This window comes from Diospyros lotus, chromosome 15 (genome assembly GCF_014633365.1).
Source record: "Diospyros lotus cultivar Yz01 chromosome 15, ASM1463336v1, whole genome shotgun sequence".
Lineage (NCBI taxonomy): Eukaryota > Viridiplantae > Streptophyta > Magnoliopsida > Ericales > Ebenaceae > Diospyros > Diospyros lotus.
Window position 1 is genome coordinate 16,733,410 of NC_068352.1, and position 16,010 is coordinate 16,749,419.

General features: G+C 35.3%; 1 protein-coding gene and 1 pseudogene across 3 annotated transcripts; both read left to right on the top strand.

The window, feature by feature from the left end:
* The first annotated feature begins 4,620 nt into the window (after positions 1-4,620).
* LOC127791606 (trifunctional UDP-glucose 4,6-dehydratase/UDP-4-keto-6-deoxy-D-glucose 3,5-epimerase/UDP-4-keto-L-rhamnose-reductase RHM1-like) lies at positions 4,621-5,640 on the top strand (annotated as a pseudogene).
* Positions 5,641-10,399: 4,759 nt separating this feature from the next.
* LOC127791462 (trifunctional UDP-glucose 4,6-dehydratase/UDP-4-keto-6-deoxy-D-glucose 3,5-epimerase/UDP-4-keto-L-rhamnose-reductase RHM1-like) lies at positions 10,400-14,187 on the top strand. 3 transcript variants are annotated; one of them, XR_008020946.1, is made up of 4 exons: positions 10,400-10,588; positions 11,670-13,248; positions 13,353-13,858; positions 13,957-14,187. XR_008020946.1 is itself a non-coding variant. In XM_052321358.1 (4 exons), the coding sequence occupies exons 3-4, from the start codon at positions 11,683-11,685 to the stop codon at positions 13,803-13,805; spliced, it is 2,019 nt and encodes a 672-aa protein (XP_052177318.1). In that variant the 5' UTR covers positions 10,400-10,588; positions 11,139-11,195; positions 11,670-11,682; the 3' UTR covers positions 13,806-14,187. The 3 variants fall into 3 exon arrangements, 2 of the variants coding, with proteins under 2 accessions (XP_052177318.1, XP_052177316.1); XM_052321358.1 differs by adding an exon at positions 11,139-11,195 and having other exon boundaries at positions 13,353-14,187; XM_052321356.1 differs by having other exon boundaries at positions 13,353-14,187.
* Positions 14,188-16,010: the final 1,823 nt, after the last annotated feature.

The window sequence follows — 16,010 nt, forward strand, 5'->3', positions numbered from 1 at the left end:
TTGGAAATGGCATTCGAGTACAAGTTGAAGATATGGGAGCAGTAGAGTTTAGATTAGAAACTGGATATACCCTTGTTTTGAATGATGTCGCTTTTGTATCGTCTTTTAGGCGGAATTTGATCTCCATTTCTAAGATGGATTGTGAGGGATATCATTTTGGTATTGGTAATGGAATTTTAAATTTGATTTTTAATTCAGTTATTGTTGGCACTGCACTCTTATGTGATGGGTTATATAAGTTAAATTTTTCTTCCATGGCTACTTCTTTGAACGTTGAGAATGTTGGTGTTAAAAGAACGTTGATTAAAGAAAACTCTTCAACCTTATGGCATAAACGATTGGGTCATATTTCCAAAGAAATGATGGAGAGACTTGTTAAAAGTGGTATTTTGCCTACTGTTGACTTCAATGATTTTGGGACTTGTGTTGATTGCATTAAGGGAAAGCTCACCAAAACCAAGAAAAGGGGTGCAACTCGTAGTAATGAGCTTTTGAAAATTATCCACACTAATATAAGTGGACCTTATGTCTCCACATTATATGGGAACAAATATTTTCTCACATTTATTGATGACTTTTCTCGCTATGGATATGTATATCTTATTGCGGATAAATCTCAAGCACTCGAAAAGTTTAAGATATTCAAAACTGAGGTTGAGAAGCAGCGAGAGAAAAGTATAAAGGTTGTGAGATCTGATAGAGGTGGAGAATACTATGGCAGACATGGACCTAGCGGATAATGTATGGGTCCGTTTGCCATGTATCTACAAGATTGTGGGATAGTTGCTCAATATACCATGCCTGGCACACCAAATCAAAATGGAGTAGCTGAAAGGAGAAATCGCACACTAAAAGATATGATGAGGACGATGATGAGTAGGTGTAATCTACCCATGTCTCTTTGGGGTAAAGCCATAAAGACTGCAATGTACATCTTGAATAGAGTTCCCAGTAAATCTGTGCCTCTGACTCCTTTTGAACTTTGGGTTGGTCGTAAGCCGAGCCTAAATCATTTTCGAGTTTGGGGCTGTCCTACTGAGGTAAGAATCTACAATCCTTCTGAGAGTAAATTGGATCCTAAGACTACACGTTGTTTCTTTGTTGGTTATCCTGACAATTCTAAGGGATACAGATTTTATTGCCCTAGTCGAGGCACAAAGATTGTGGATTCTATCACTGCAAAATTTTTGGAGAATGATTCAAGTGAATGCTCTTGTTCTCGTGTAAGGGATGTTAATGTGGAAGAGGAAATTATGATAATGCCAGTACCAGTTGTACATGAAAGGATGGTGTTTGAACCAGATCAAACAGAAGAAGTATCCCAACAGGAAGATGTTCCAATACACATTTTACATCCTGAAATTCCTGATAGGCGCCCTCACAGAGAAAGAAGATCTGCTATATCAGATGATTATGTGGTATACCTTGGTGAAAATGACTACGATGCTAGTCATGTTATAGATCCGATCTCATATAACCAAGCTGTTTCAAGTACTTGTTCTGATAAATGGTTGGAAGCAATGGAGGATGAAATGAAATCTATGGCACACAACGATGTGTGGGAACTAGTTGAACAGCCTAAACGAGTTAAGCCTATAAGTTGCAAATGGGTGTTCAAAACTAAGAAAGACTCAAAAGGCAATATTGAAAGGTACAAGGCGAGATTAGTGGCTAAGGGCTTTACTCAGAAAGAAGGAGTTGATTATAATGAAACGTTTTCCCCTGTTTCCTCAAAAGATTCTTTCAGAATCATTATGGCACTAGTGGCACACTTTGATCTTGAACTTCATCAGATGGATGTTAAAACAGCATTTCTAAATGGACACTTACATGAAGAAGTATATATGCAACAACCTGAAGGCTTCAAAGAAAATGGCAAAGAACATTTGGTATGCAGGTTAAAGAAATCCATTTATGGTTTAAAACAAGCCTCTCGACAATGGTATTTGAAGTTTGATGAAGTAATTACTTCCTTTGGATTTACTGAAAATAAGATAGACCAATGTATATATCTCAAGATCAGTGGGAGCAGATTTGTTCTTCTTGTGCTATATGTTGATGATACTCTCCTTGCGAGTAATGATTTAAGCCTGCTTCATGATACTAAGCAAATGCTTTCCAAGACTTTTGACATGAAAAATCTTGGTGAAGCATCATTTGTTCTTGGTATTGAAATTAATAGGGACAGGACTCGAGGCTTGTTGGGACTCTCTCAGAGATCATATATAGATCGTGTTCTCAATCGCTTTAATATGCAAAACTGCAGAGTTGGGGAAGTGCCTATAGCTAAGGGAGAATTGCCTAGTAAGAAAAATTGTCCAAAAAATATAATAGAGCAACAACAGATGGAAAATGTGCCTTATGCTAGTGCTGTTGGAAGCTTGATGTATGCTCAAGTTTGTACTAGGCCCGATATTGCTTTTGCAGTTAGTGTGTTGGGGAGATTTTCTTCTAATCCTGGGCCTGAGCATTGGGTGTTGGCAAAGAAAGTTATGAGATACCTGCAAAGAACAAAGGATTTTATGCTAGTGTATAGAAAAGTTGATCACCTTGAGGTGGTTGGGTACACAGATGCAGATTTTGCAGGGTGTCTTGATGAAAGAAAATCCACTTCTGGATATGTTTTCATGTTAGCTGGTGGGGCAATCTCATGGAAAAGTGCAAAACAAACACTTGTAGCTTCATCTACTATGCAAGCAGAGTTTGTAGCATGTTATGGAGGGGGATCATAGGCTATGTGGTTGAAGAACTTCATTTCTGGGCTTTTGATTGTTGATTCCATCTCAAGGCCAATCAAAATTTATTGTGACAATAGTGCTGCAGTTTTCTTCACTAAAAACAATAAAAGTTCTAGTGGTTCCAAACACATAGAGATCAAGTATCTTTCAGTCAGAGACATGGTCAAGAGAGGTGATATTATTGTGGAATACATAAATACTCAAATTATGGTTGTTGATCCGTTAACCAAAGGACTTCGACCTATTGATTTTAAAAGGCACGTTGTTAATATGGGGATTTTAGAGTCTTTTGATGTGCTTGATTAGTGGGAGTTGTTATTTCATTGAACTGTTACTCCCAATCACTGTTATGTAATGAGCTCGATTATTTTGTTCCATGGATCCATGTTAAATTTTTTAAAGTCATATGCATGCTAATGTATCTTTTCATGATATTAGATTGGTGATATCACTGTATGTTTTGGAGCTGTTATGCTTGTTTCTTTTATCACTATTGAAGGCATTCAGATTCAGCTTTCATGGATAGTGATAGTTAAAGGACTAATATAGACTTGGCATGAAGATCATATAAGGTGTATGCTATTGTCTGTACTATACTTTCAAATCATATTGTGTTCATGTTAATTTAATTGTCAAAGTTATGACCATAATGTGAATTTATGTAAATAGATACATTTTGACGGCTATGATCTAATTTTGGTAATTAGGTCGAACGGAACATGTTTAAAGGTGATTATCTGTTAAGCTATACTTTCAAAATAGTGGCCACTCAAGTTTTCAAATACTTGTTGTCCAACTGGAGAGTCAATTTCAAAAAAAAAAAAAATTGACATCAACTAATATTGCACAAGTGGGAGAATGTTAGAATTTTTCCATTATGTGTGCAATATTAATTGGATCTTGTTTTAAGAAAAAGTCAGTTGGGCTATAGCTTAACAATGCCTAGAAGCCCAAATGGATTATATGTGATCATAATTAGACATTGGGCTTGGTACACCTTAATGGGCTTAGGCCTATTTGTATTCATATATGATTTGCAAAATAAGTGTAGGCCCAATAGGGTTTTGTGATGGGTAAAACCCTATTGGCTTTATATATATATGACTAGGTCCCCTCTTCTCTCTAATCAATCAATCTATTACACCATTTTCTTCCCATTGAGAAAAGGCTAAGGCATAATAGTAGAGAAGAAGAGGAAGATCTGGTTTGGTGCAGTGCATTTGTGCTGGCCATTGCAAACAAGATTTTTCATCGCTATTATGGAGCTGAGAGGTATTCTTCTTCTTATAGATATCAGTGTTTTATATGATATGTGAGTTTAATATATATACTGTGATATTTATATCTAACAATTGTAAGTCTAAATATGCCATAACAGCTAGAATCAAACGAATGAAGGTAAACTTAACAATAATTGAAAAAGTTTTTTCATAATCTATACCATCTTATTGGGTAACCATTCGTTATTAGACGAACTTCGTATCTATCAACGGAACCATTCACCTTACATTTTATTTTGAGAATCCATTTATTTTCAATGGCTTTACGTCCTAACGGTAAATCAACCAAGCTCCAAAAACTTGATTTATCTTCATGGATTTTATTTTATCTTCCAATGCAACTTTCCACTGTTCCTTGACAAAACACATTAATGCCTCTTTGACTATTTAAGGTTCCTCGTCATCATGGCAAGTGACGATATAAGCCTCATTTTTAATTTTAAAACTCTTTCAAGAAGTTTTTGAATGTATACTCCTATTCAATTCAGGATCATTATTGCTACTATTTGCTGTATTATTCTGTTTCTTACTTGTTGCTCACTTTGTTCCAAAAATCATGAGTGCGCACATGTTTTTGGAAGACCTTGTTGTATCTTGGGAGGATGGTCACCTTTGTCTTATACACCATTCAAGGGGTAGAATTATCCTTGAGCTTAGTGACATCAGTCACTCCCCAAGTTTTTTTATCGTTTACTGATGAAGTTTATGGAGAAACTAAAGAAGAAGCACTTGTGGGAAACTGTGAAGCGTCACAACTCCCCACGAACCCATTCTTTGCAACTAAAAGATGGGGCTGAGATGCTTGCGATGCATATAGAAGGTCATATGGGTTGTCAGTGATAACTACAACAGGAAACAATGTGTATGGGCCAAATCAATTTCCTGAGAATTTGATTCCCAAATTCATCTTGTTGGCAATGAGAGGAATGCCTTTGCCGATTCATGGGGTTGGGTCTCATGTGCGAAGTTACATCTATTGTGAAGATGTTGCTAAAGAATTTGAAACTATTCTTCAGAAGGGTGAAGTGGGGCATGTTTAAAATATTAAGACTGATAAGGAAAGAAGAGCGCTTGATGTGGTTAAGGAGATGTGCAAGCTATTCTCATTGGATGCGGGTGCGGTTATTTATTTTGTGGAGAAACAGATCTTTTAATGATCAAAGGTACTTCTCAAACATTCAAAAGCTTAAGAACTTGGGATGGTCCGAACAAACTCCATGGGTAAAAGGCCTAAGGAAAACTATGGAGTGGTATGTTAACAACCCTACTTAATGGGGAGATGTCTCGGGGGCACAACCTTTTCATCCCAGAATGACGATGATGCCTGAAATTGAAAGAAACACCTTTGATGTTAGCATGTATACTTGTTGTTATGTTGGAAATGGAATTGTATTCCAATTTCCAAGAGTAGGCTATATTTTGAGGAATCACCTTTGAAATTCTTGATTTATGGAAGGACTGGGTGGATTGGTAGACTTCTAGGGAAACTCAGTGACAAGCAGGGGATACCATACGAGTATGGAAAAGGGCGTCTTCAGGAACGCTCTCAACTCTTACCAGATATACAAAATGTTAAGCCTATCCATGTTCTCAATGCTGTCGGAGTGACTGGCATCATCTAATCTAAACAACCCACGTAACTTCATCCCAAAAATCAAAAGATGTGATACAGTGGTTAATATTGAGACAGCCAAAAGAAACTTTAAGGGTACATGGAACTTCACAAAACCAGGTGTTCTGAGCCTTAACGAAATTTTGGAGATTTACAAGAGCTACATTAACCCTGATTTTCAAGTGGACCAATTTCACATGAGAAGAACAAGCCAAGGTACTTGTTGCTTCTCGTTGCAACAATAAGATGGACACATCCAAGTTGAAGAATGAGTTTCCAGAGTTACTTCCTATAAAGAAATCCTTGATTAATTATGTTTTTTGAACCAAATAAGAAGACCTTTGCAGTCTGAAAGGCACAAGCATGCTTGCAAGGCCCATGGGTTGTGCCATGCACAACCAAACACTGTTCAGATTGTGTTGTGCCATGGCACCGCTCAAATCTCACCTAGTCAGATAAAGACTTGAGTTGTTGTTGCTGTTCTGTAAGTTCATTATTGTTGTTGTTGTTGGTGGTGGTGGTGGTGGTGGTGTTGATGTAATGTAAAGCATAACTACCAAAACAAGGTCACACATTGAACTAGGCATAGTGCTAGTTTATCACCCATTTTACTTTTATAATATTTTTATATATAAGTGCATGTACATATAAAATGTACCAATGTTACTCTTCAAATAATATGAATATATATCATTAGCAATTATTAACATTTGAAAAATATTAAAATAATATAAAAACATGAATCCCTGATTAAAAGCTAACTAAAATATTTAAATCTAAACAGTGTAATACAAGTAAATTGAGTTTGATATAAGCCATTGGTATTCAAATATGTGAGCTATTTAAATAAAAACTAACACTGTGAATTGATAAAAAGGGTAAAGCACGCCAATTTTGACCAATTTATACACATTTATAGTGCTTTTACTTCTTCAAAGTAAACAAACTTGATAACTGATTCCAGATTCAATTGATTCAACCAGACGATTTTATCCAATTTTAATAACTATATTCCTCCAATAACCCAAATAGTCACTTTGAGGTTGGAGTTAGGCCATGGGCTCAAAAAATTTATTGAAGTTTCCTTTTCACTGTTAATTAAGCATATTAGCTCACGTAACCAAATTAAGTAGAGTAATTGAATTGCAGGACTTGAATTGAAAGAAAGGCATTTATAGTTAAAATTGTGCTTCCTTCAGTGAGAATTTTGGGATTATCATGCTTGCGCGGCCTCTGGTACTCATGCCTTCAATTACGCCAGAAGAGGTAAATCACAGGTGGGACTTTGGCCTTTGCGCAATGCGAGAATCAAACTCGCAACCCACCAATTAACATCGATATATTACTCATCCAACCATTCGACCTATGCCCTGGTGCTTCCTTTCGTGAGAATATTTTTTGTGAGAAGTGTTTTACAAAAGCATTTTCTCAATAAGTAAACTTTAAGGACATTTCATAAAATAATATATTTTTTGGTTATTTAATTAAAAGCCTAAACTTGTTCATTTAAAATTTTAAACCTAAGTTAAAGTTTAGTTTGTTGTTTCCAAAATACAACAATGAATTTGTAACATGGGAAAAGTGATTTTGATAGTCTTGGGTGATGATGATTAGGAGACCTAAGGGTCTTGTTGCAATGATCAGGAGACTTGGAAGTCTTGCTGCAATGATCAGGTGACCTGATGAATGAGTGGTTTGCTGATGAACGAGAGACCTCTGATGACCAAGAGGCCCTTGATGATCGAGAGACCATTGATGACGAACAACAGGTTAGGGACGCGGGTGGAGGTCATCGTACAAACTCTCTGATGTTTAAATTAGTTTTTGGGTGCTTGAGCGCAAGAAATGGAGTCAAAGTGGAAAAGTTAGCGTACCTGAGAGAGAAGACGGATCTCTGATGACCGAGAGGCCCTGAAATAACGAATGACTGGTTAAGGGCATGGGTGGAGGTCTCTGCACAAACCCTTCAATTCTTAAGTCAGTCTTTGGGTGGTTGAGAGCAAAAAAATGGAGTCAAAGTGGCATAATGAGCGTACTTGAGAGATGAGACAGCCCTCTTATTTATAGAAGATGGAGAGGGGGACATGTGGCAAGCATCTCACGTTTTTATGATGGAATATTTTTAGCATATTCTCAACATATTGTGTGAAATCTTAGCATATTCTATAGAATCTTGAAATATTTCTGTGGTCCCCGAGAGGGTTTTGGAAAGAAGCTCTTGGGTTCAGTTTGCGAAACGCCCCTGAAGGATTTTTTTGCTACAAGAAAAGCTCTCAGGGTGATGGATGGCACTGTTGGACTTGGGAAGCAATGCGATCATGGAGATGGCGCAACCAAGTTTGGTGAGACATGACCAAGTAGGCACCTGATCATGGCCAATTTTAGCATTTCCCTAGCTTGGTGATACTTTTTCCTTGGCATTCCTTTGGCTTGTTGCTCTTTCCTTAGCTTGATTTGATTTGTTTTTCCTCACCAATGACCATCCTCATAACTTGATCTCTCTTGATCGAGTGCCCACTCAGTCATAGCCTTGTCCTCTCTTTGTCTTACTTGATTTGATCAATAGTACTTTATTTTGTTCATCACTTAATGAGTTGTTGTTTGTTGCACTGTTTTTCTTGACCAAGTGGTGGCCACTTGGTAATTGGCCATTACTTTGTTTTCTCCCATAACTCTCTTGATTTATTTAGCTTTTTTGTTCTTGATTTGTAGATTTGGCCCATTTAGATAAGCACTTAACCCAGATGCCTACTTATAGATTTTGACCTAAATCGATCACTTGACTATACTCTATATCTAAATTGTTTGTTGTTTGCATAGCATGCCAAATTTAAAAATGAAATTTGAGCTTAAGATCAACCACTAATATCATACAAGCTTTTTTTTTTTATTTTATAAATTTTGAATTTAAAACTTACTATCTAATGCGTGGGGAAGGCATGTGAGAACACGTGAGTCACGACGTATTCACGTGTGAGCTACCCTAAACTAAAGTCTAAACTAGCTCACAATTAAAATTTATTCTTTTAATATAAATTTTTAATTTTTAATAATAAATCAGTTAAAAAAATTATAACCTATCCTAAAATTTATGATGTGCAATTCTATATCTCAAAAAAAAAATTTAACCTTCTCTAATATAATTTTTTAAATTCGCCCCCTAACTGGCTACGTGGCGAGTACAACGTGGGCAAGGCTACATTAGTCAGATGGAGCATGTTTTGCACTGCCGTCCAAATCCACATGAACGTACGTGATAATCATCACACTAATTAAGCAACCTTACTAATATATATATATATACATATATATCCATACATACATACATACATACATATATATACATATATGCTTGTAGATTCATTTACCCTCAGTCACATGCAGAGTCCCCCTCGTTCGCGCATTCGCGTTGTCTTCGCACTCTTACTCTCGTCTCGTTGCACCAAAAACCATGCTCTCCCCAACCACTTCAATTTTAATAATTTATAATAATAATAATAATATATAGAAATTTTGATACAAAGTTAACACTTTTTAAAAGGAGGGAAAAAAGAGAAAAGCTTTCTCCATTGCACGCATAGATCACGTGCATGGATGGTTTGACTTTGACATGAAGGCCTGCAAGCTGAGAGCCAACTTTTTTCCTAATTTCCGTAACGACTTATTCTGAAGAAAGCGTGCAAACTGCAAAGGTAAGCCCATCCATCGTCCTCTATATTAATTAGTCTTTACGTTTTCTTCCAAATTAGAACATTTTACGATTTTTATTTTATATTTTTTTAGAACGTAGGCCCCATTTAATTATAATAATTTCAAAAAATAAAATCAATCAGTAAATATATTTTGAAAGCGTTTGTTAATTAAAATATATATCACAAAATTTGTTAAATTTTTTAAAAAAAAATCACGTAATTTCTTATCTTCTCATTTGAATAATTTATTTTAAACTTTACAAATGAGTTATTTTGATAGGTCTTTATCTTACTTAATTTAAAAAAATACTATTTTAAAGATAATTGATCTCAAAATCTTTAATTTTAAAAAGAAATAGAAATATGCATTGTTTTAAGCATTTTTTTTAAAAAAATTTGGATTTGGTAAAAAAAAAGAAAAATGGTTTATTTTATTTAGTCATTTTCAAAGTAATTTAACTCTACAAGTAAAATATAGTAACGTATGCACTTGACCCTTTGATTTTATTTTATTTAAGGGGAGCTTTGCATCCATTTAACTCAAAAAAGTTTAGGTAAAATATAAAGCCACTTAGATTTAACTATAAATGGCAAATATTAAAAGTAGAGTTTAATCTTTTTGTAGAAATTTAGTAAAATCAAATTACTTCAATTATTTGTTACTACTACATGGCTAGTAATAATAAATTGAAGACAATACACAAATATATATATATATATAGTAATAAAACTTTTCAATAATAAGAAATTAGAAAAATATGAGTCTAATAAAAAATAATTTGTGTTTCCTCATTATCTAGCTCATTACATTAACGTTTGTAACATTGAAAAAAAAATTAAAAATGAAAATTCTAGTGAAATTTAAGTATTTTTTTTAATAATTAACCTAAGATAATCTAAAACTAATCCACTATTTCATTTTGAAATTTAAAAAAAAAAAAAAAAGAACCTCATATCCAATTCTGCTTGGATGTGGTTGTTGCTGCTCGTGACCCTGCTGGAATTGAATTCTAATCTCTCTCTCTCTCTCTCTCTCTCTCTCTCTATATATATATATATGTATGTATGTATGTATGTATGTATGTATATATTGCAGAATAATGAATGGAATGGGCGTACAAAGAATGTGAATGTGGGGGTTTGGACTTGTTGGGGCATTCTTATAAATAGCCGCTCGTAACCGCCTTTCTCCTTACTCCCCTCTCTCTCTCTCTCTCTCTCTCTCCGCTTCTCAATTTCCCGCTTCAGGATCTTTATTTCTCAAATGTAAGTCCATCACACAATCCTTTGTAATTCTCTGCTTTTCAATCTTTATACTGATCCAGTTATCTGTATAAGTCACTGATCTCGTTATAGAGCCTGTGTAATGTATTTGGGATTTGTGCTGGATTAACGCTCTTCCGGTTTAATCTTTGTTTTCTGAGATCTGATTTCCGTTTGATATTGGAATTGTGCCAATTTGAGCAGATCTGGCAGTTATAGTGATTTCAATAGGATTGATTATGTTCTCGTGATGTTCATGATGCTTCCAGTAAATTTTCTTTGCAGTTTTCTGTGTATGTGCTTGATTTTTTTCTCGGAATCATGGAAATGAACTGTGAATTCTGATTTTGCCTACTCTGCTTTTACTCATTTCTTGTTTATTTTGGCAATTTTGTAGTTTAGTCTTCACAGTACTACTTTTGCAGGATTAGGAAATTCGTTTTTGTTTCAATTGGAAATTACCGGTTAATGCTTTTCTGAGAAGCAAATACATTTTATATCAATGCATTTCAGGCTTTACTAGTGCGAATCTTGTCTTTTGTTTGGCTAGCAGGAATTAAAAGGGAGACGACGGGTACCGAGAAAAGAAAAAAATAGTTGTTGTTTTCTGGTATGTAAAAATTCTGTAATATATTCTAAAATGAGGTAAAATAGGAGTGTATACTTGTACCGACTATTATTAGAATTGAAAGTGCCTTTCAACAAAATTTGTTTTCAATTGTTTATTCAAAAGAGAAATTATATGTTACCCAATACGAGGTAGCAAGGGGTGGTGTGTGGGCCTTACCACCTCCCATGAGGTCCATGCGCCCCTCTCAATTTATTATTTGACGTGAGTAACATAACAATTATGTTATTCAAAATATGAGCTAATACAAAAAAATGATATGTTTTTCTTCAATTCATTCATGTAAGAAGGCGTTTGTTGTTTGTTGAAGTTCCTTTTTTGGATTTCTTTTTCTTTTGTGTGGCTAGGAATATCCTTGGTGATGAGATTTATGTCTTTTCGTAGAACATTTTTTCCTGCATATTTTCGTTGGAAAATTTCCCAGTATCTTTCTGAATCTGACTTGCATTTATACAGAGTTCGTTTGGTTATGGCTACATATACACCCAAGAACATTCTCATTACTGGAGCTGCTGGCTTTATTGCATCCCATGTTGCCAACCGGCTGATACGGAACTACCCTGAGTACAAGATTATTGTCCTTGACAAGCTGGATTACTGCTCAAACCTGAAGAACCTTGGGACTTCTCAATCATCCCCAAATTTCAAGTTCATAAAAGGAGATATAGGTAGCGCTGACCTCATCAGCTTCATTCTCCTGACCGAGTCCATTGATACGGTCATGCACTTTGCAGCCCAGACCCATGTCGACAACTCCTTTGGCAACAGCTTTGAATTCACTAGAAACAATATTTATGGCACCCATGTCCTTTTGGAGGCATGTAAAGTCTCGGGTCAAATTAAGAGATTTATTCATGTTAGCACCGATGAAGTTTATGGAGAAACAGAAGAGGATGCACTTGTGGGAAACCACGAAGCTTCGCAACTCCTCCCAACGAACCCATACTCTGCAACTAAAGCCGGTGCTGAGATGCTTGTGATGGCGTACAGAAGGTCATATGGGTTACCTGTGATAACTACAAGAGGAAACAATGTGTATGGGCCAAATCAGTTTCCCGAAAAGTTGATTCCCAAATTCATCCTGTTAGCAATGAGAGGGAAGCCTCTTCCAATTCATGGGGATGGATCCAATGTGCGGAGTTACCTCTATTGTGAGGATGTTGCTGAAGCATTTGAAATCATTCTTCACAAGGGTGAAGTAGGTCATGTTTATAATATTGGGACAGATAAGGAAAGGAGAGTGCTTGATGTGGCCAAGGATATATGCAGTCTATTCTCGTTAGATGCAGATGCAGCTATTCATTTTGTGGAGAACAGACCTTTTAATGATCAGAGGTACTTCTTAAATCATCAGAAGCTCAAGAATTTGGGATGGTCGGAACGAACTACATGGGAAGAAGGCCTAAGGAAGACCATGGAATGGTATGTTAGCAATCCTGATTGGTGGGGAGACGTCTCAGGGGCGCTGCTTCCTCATCCGAGAATGTTGATGATGCCTGGAATTGAAAGAAACACCTCTGATGCTGGTGTATCTGCTTCCTCTAATATGGTAAATAATCCCGGTCAAAAGGGAATGGTAGTTTCAGTTTCCTCGAGCAATCTGTCTACTCATAAATCACCACTGAAGTTCTTGATTTATGGTAGGACTGGGTGGATTGGTGGACTTATAGGGAAACTCTGTGAGAAACAAGGGATACCCTATGAGTATGGAAAAGGGCGCCTTCAGGAACGCTCTCAGCTCTTGGCGGATATACAGAGTGTTAAACCTACCCATGTTCTGAATGCTGCTGGAGTGACCGGTAGGCCTAATGTGGATTGGTGCGAGTCCCACAAACCAGAGACGATCTCCACCAATGTTGTCGGAACTCTAACTTTGGCAGATGTTTGCAAAGAGCACGGGCTTCTAATGCTGAATTTTGCTACTGGCTGTATCTTTGAGTATGATGGTGCACATCCGTTAGGGTCAGGCATCGGATTTAAGGAGGAAGACAAACCCAATTTCACCGGTTCGTTCTATTCGAAAACCAAGGCCATGGTAACTCCAACCATCCTTTCAATTTACATTTTTGCCTTAAAATTCACCTTGTAGTCGTAGATGGATGCAGTTCAGACAAAATTTATCCCTTGATTTTGTACCAGGTTGAAGAACTTCTGAACGAATATGACAATGTCTGCACCCTCAGGGTCCGAATGCCAATATCATCTGATCTGAACAACCCACGAAACTTCATCACAAAAATCACAAGATATGACAAAGTGGTTAACATTCCCAACAGCATGACTGTCCTAGATGAGCTCCTACCCATTGCAATTGAGATGGCAAAAAGGAACTGCAGGGGCATATGGAACTTCACAAACCCGGGTGCTGTCAGCCATAACGAAATCCTTGAGATGTACAAGAACTGCATCAACCCCGATTTCAAGTGGACCAATTTCACATTAGACGACCAAGCAAAGGTGATTGTTGCCCCTCGCAGCAACAATGAGATGGATGCGTCCAAGTTGAAGAAAGAGTTCCCGGAGTTGCTGTCCATCAAGGAATCCCTGCTTAAATATGTCTTCGAACCCAACAAGAAAACCTTCTCAGCCTGAGTGGCAGATAAGCTTATTATATGAAGACGTCAAGAGCCATCTTTGCTGCACATGTAAGTAGAATTCAGTTATAATCACATTCTTACTTCTCTTCATCATCCCTCTTACTCCATTATGGTATTCAGATATTTATGTTGCATTTACTTGTTAGCTATAGATTCCCAAATGTGGAAAGAGCTCTGCTGAAGATCGTATTAGAACTCTCATTTCTCTCTGTTATTTATCATATTTAAAGTTGTAAAAAAGCTGTTCATTTCCCTTCAATTTATCTTCTCAATGTTTCATTGAGATTTATCTTCTAATGTACTGATACCACCTGTTGGCCTGTGAACTGTTTTGAGTGTTGGTGAATGTAGTTGAGAGAACCTGTACAACTCTCGAATTAGAATTCCAATTATAAAGCAAAAGAATTACAATATTCCTAGCCACGCATATTCTTTTAAGCAAAAACAAATTGTATCAAATGTAAGTGATATTTTTGTTTTTTTTAAACAAAAATTAAAACTATACAATTTTAACAAAGAGAAGCATATATAAATAAAAAACATTGCCAGATCTTCTAGTGTTTTGTCATATCTAGGGTTTGCTATCTTTAATTTATTTTAATAAACCTCAGTATATATATCAAAAAAGATGAAATTTTGTTTACATAAATAACTTTTGCATATAATACTTACCTGAAATAGTTAATATTGTGTAAGAAAAATATTTTAGAAACTATATGTAAAAAGTATAATATTTTGATGTTTATATTTATATTTTATTTATAAATGCAAAAGGAATGTTTGTATGCATTGGAGGGTAGACTTCGTATTTTCTATTCAAAAATTTAAAAAAGAAGAAGAAGAAGCCAAACACCCAAAAAAATGAAAATCAAGTTCTTATTTAAAATATTTTTACTTAAAAATTATTTTCCAAAGATATATTATTTTAGAATTTTGAAAGGAATTTATTTAAAGAAATATTACTAAAAAGTCTAAAGAAATGGCAATTCTTCTCTTGCACCTGTGTGTGTGAGGGGATGTATGTGAAAATGGGAGTGTCACGTGTCTCTTTCCATAAGATAAAGAGAGACTGTGCACTTAAAGTAAGGGTAATGCATTAAATGAAAGTAGGGAATTCTAGCTGAAATCTTGTAATTATGGATGACAAGACATGGCTATCAAATTCAACAAATAATAAATTTTTATTTTTAAAGATATAAATTATGATAATGATGAGTAATGTCGTATTCACAGGGATTGATTAGATTTATTTCTTTAAAAATTTAAAATAAATAGAAGAAACAATGGAGGGTTTTGAATTTTGAAATTTAAATAATTAAAAATAAAATATTATTTTAAATTAATAAGGCAAATCATAATGTAAAAAGATTAAAGTAATTAATAGAAACGCTTCCGGTAGAAGAGATTTATCCATCAATGATTATGACACTGATCATTGATGTCAAAGTCATTAATTTCCCTTGAATATTTGGCCTTAGAAAGAACAATAAGCTCTATTCATTCAATGTTTCCCTTACTTCTTAGTTAATTTTAATAAGCTCTTCAATTAACCATTCCCTTTAAACAACCTTAGAACAAGCTCTCTAGAATTTAATTCAAAGACAACATTAAACTTTGTGGAAACAAAACCAAATTAGAACAATAAACACACAAGCTCGATTTATTTAATTCATCACATATACTCCCTAGGAATTGAATGAAAACTTATCCATAATCATCAACCCTAGTTGCTACTTATGCAAGAAAGACTAAACAATTACGGATTTGGTATTCAAGCTAGCAATTGATTATGCATCAAGAATTGAATAGTGGTCGTCTACGCAATTAAAATACACAATCATAAACATTAAAATTAGAAGATACATGAATATTCAAGAGAAAATCAGATTGCAAATAAACTCAAAAAGATCTCACAATGTTCTTCACCATGGCTTCAAAATATTCTTCTACCAAAAAACCAAAATTTAGTCATATATAATGAGAGAAATAACACAAAAAGAAGAGAAAATATGAAAATAATGTTTCTTCCTCCTCTTGGATGTGCTTATTTGCATCTCTTTCTTCCTAGACATTCCCCTTTTCGAGTTTTGATCAAGACCTTAAATAGCCCCCAACAAAGAATCTAAATCAGCCAAAGAATTAGGGTTTCCTAGACTCTCGTAAATTATGAGCCCGTTTTGGGTCATATAAAAAGCTTTTT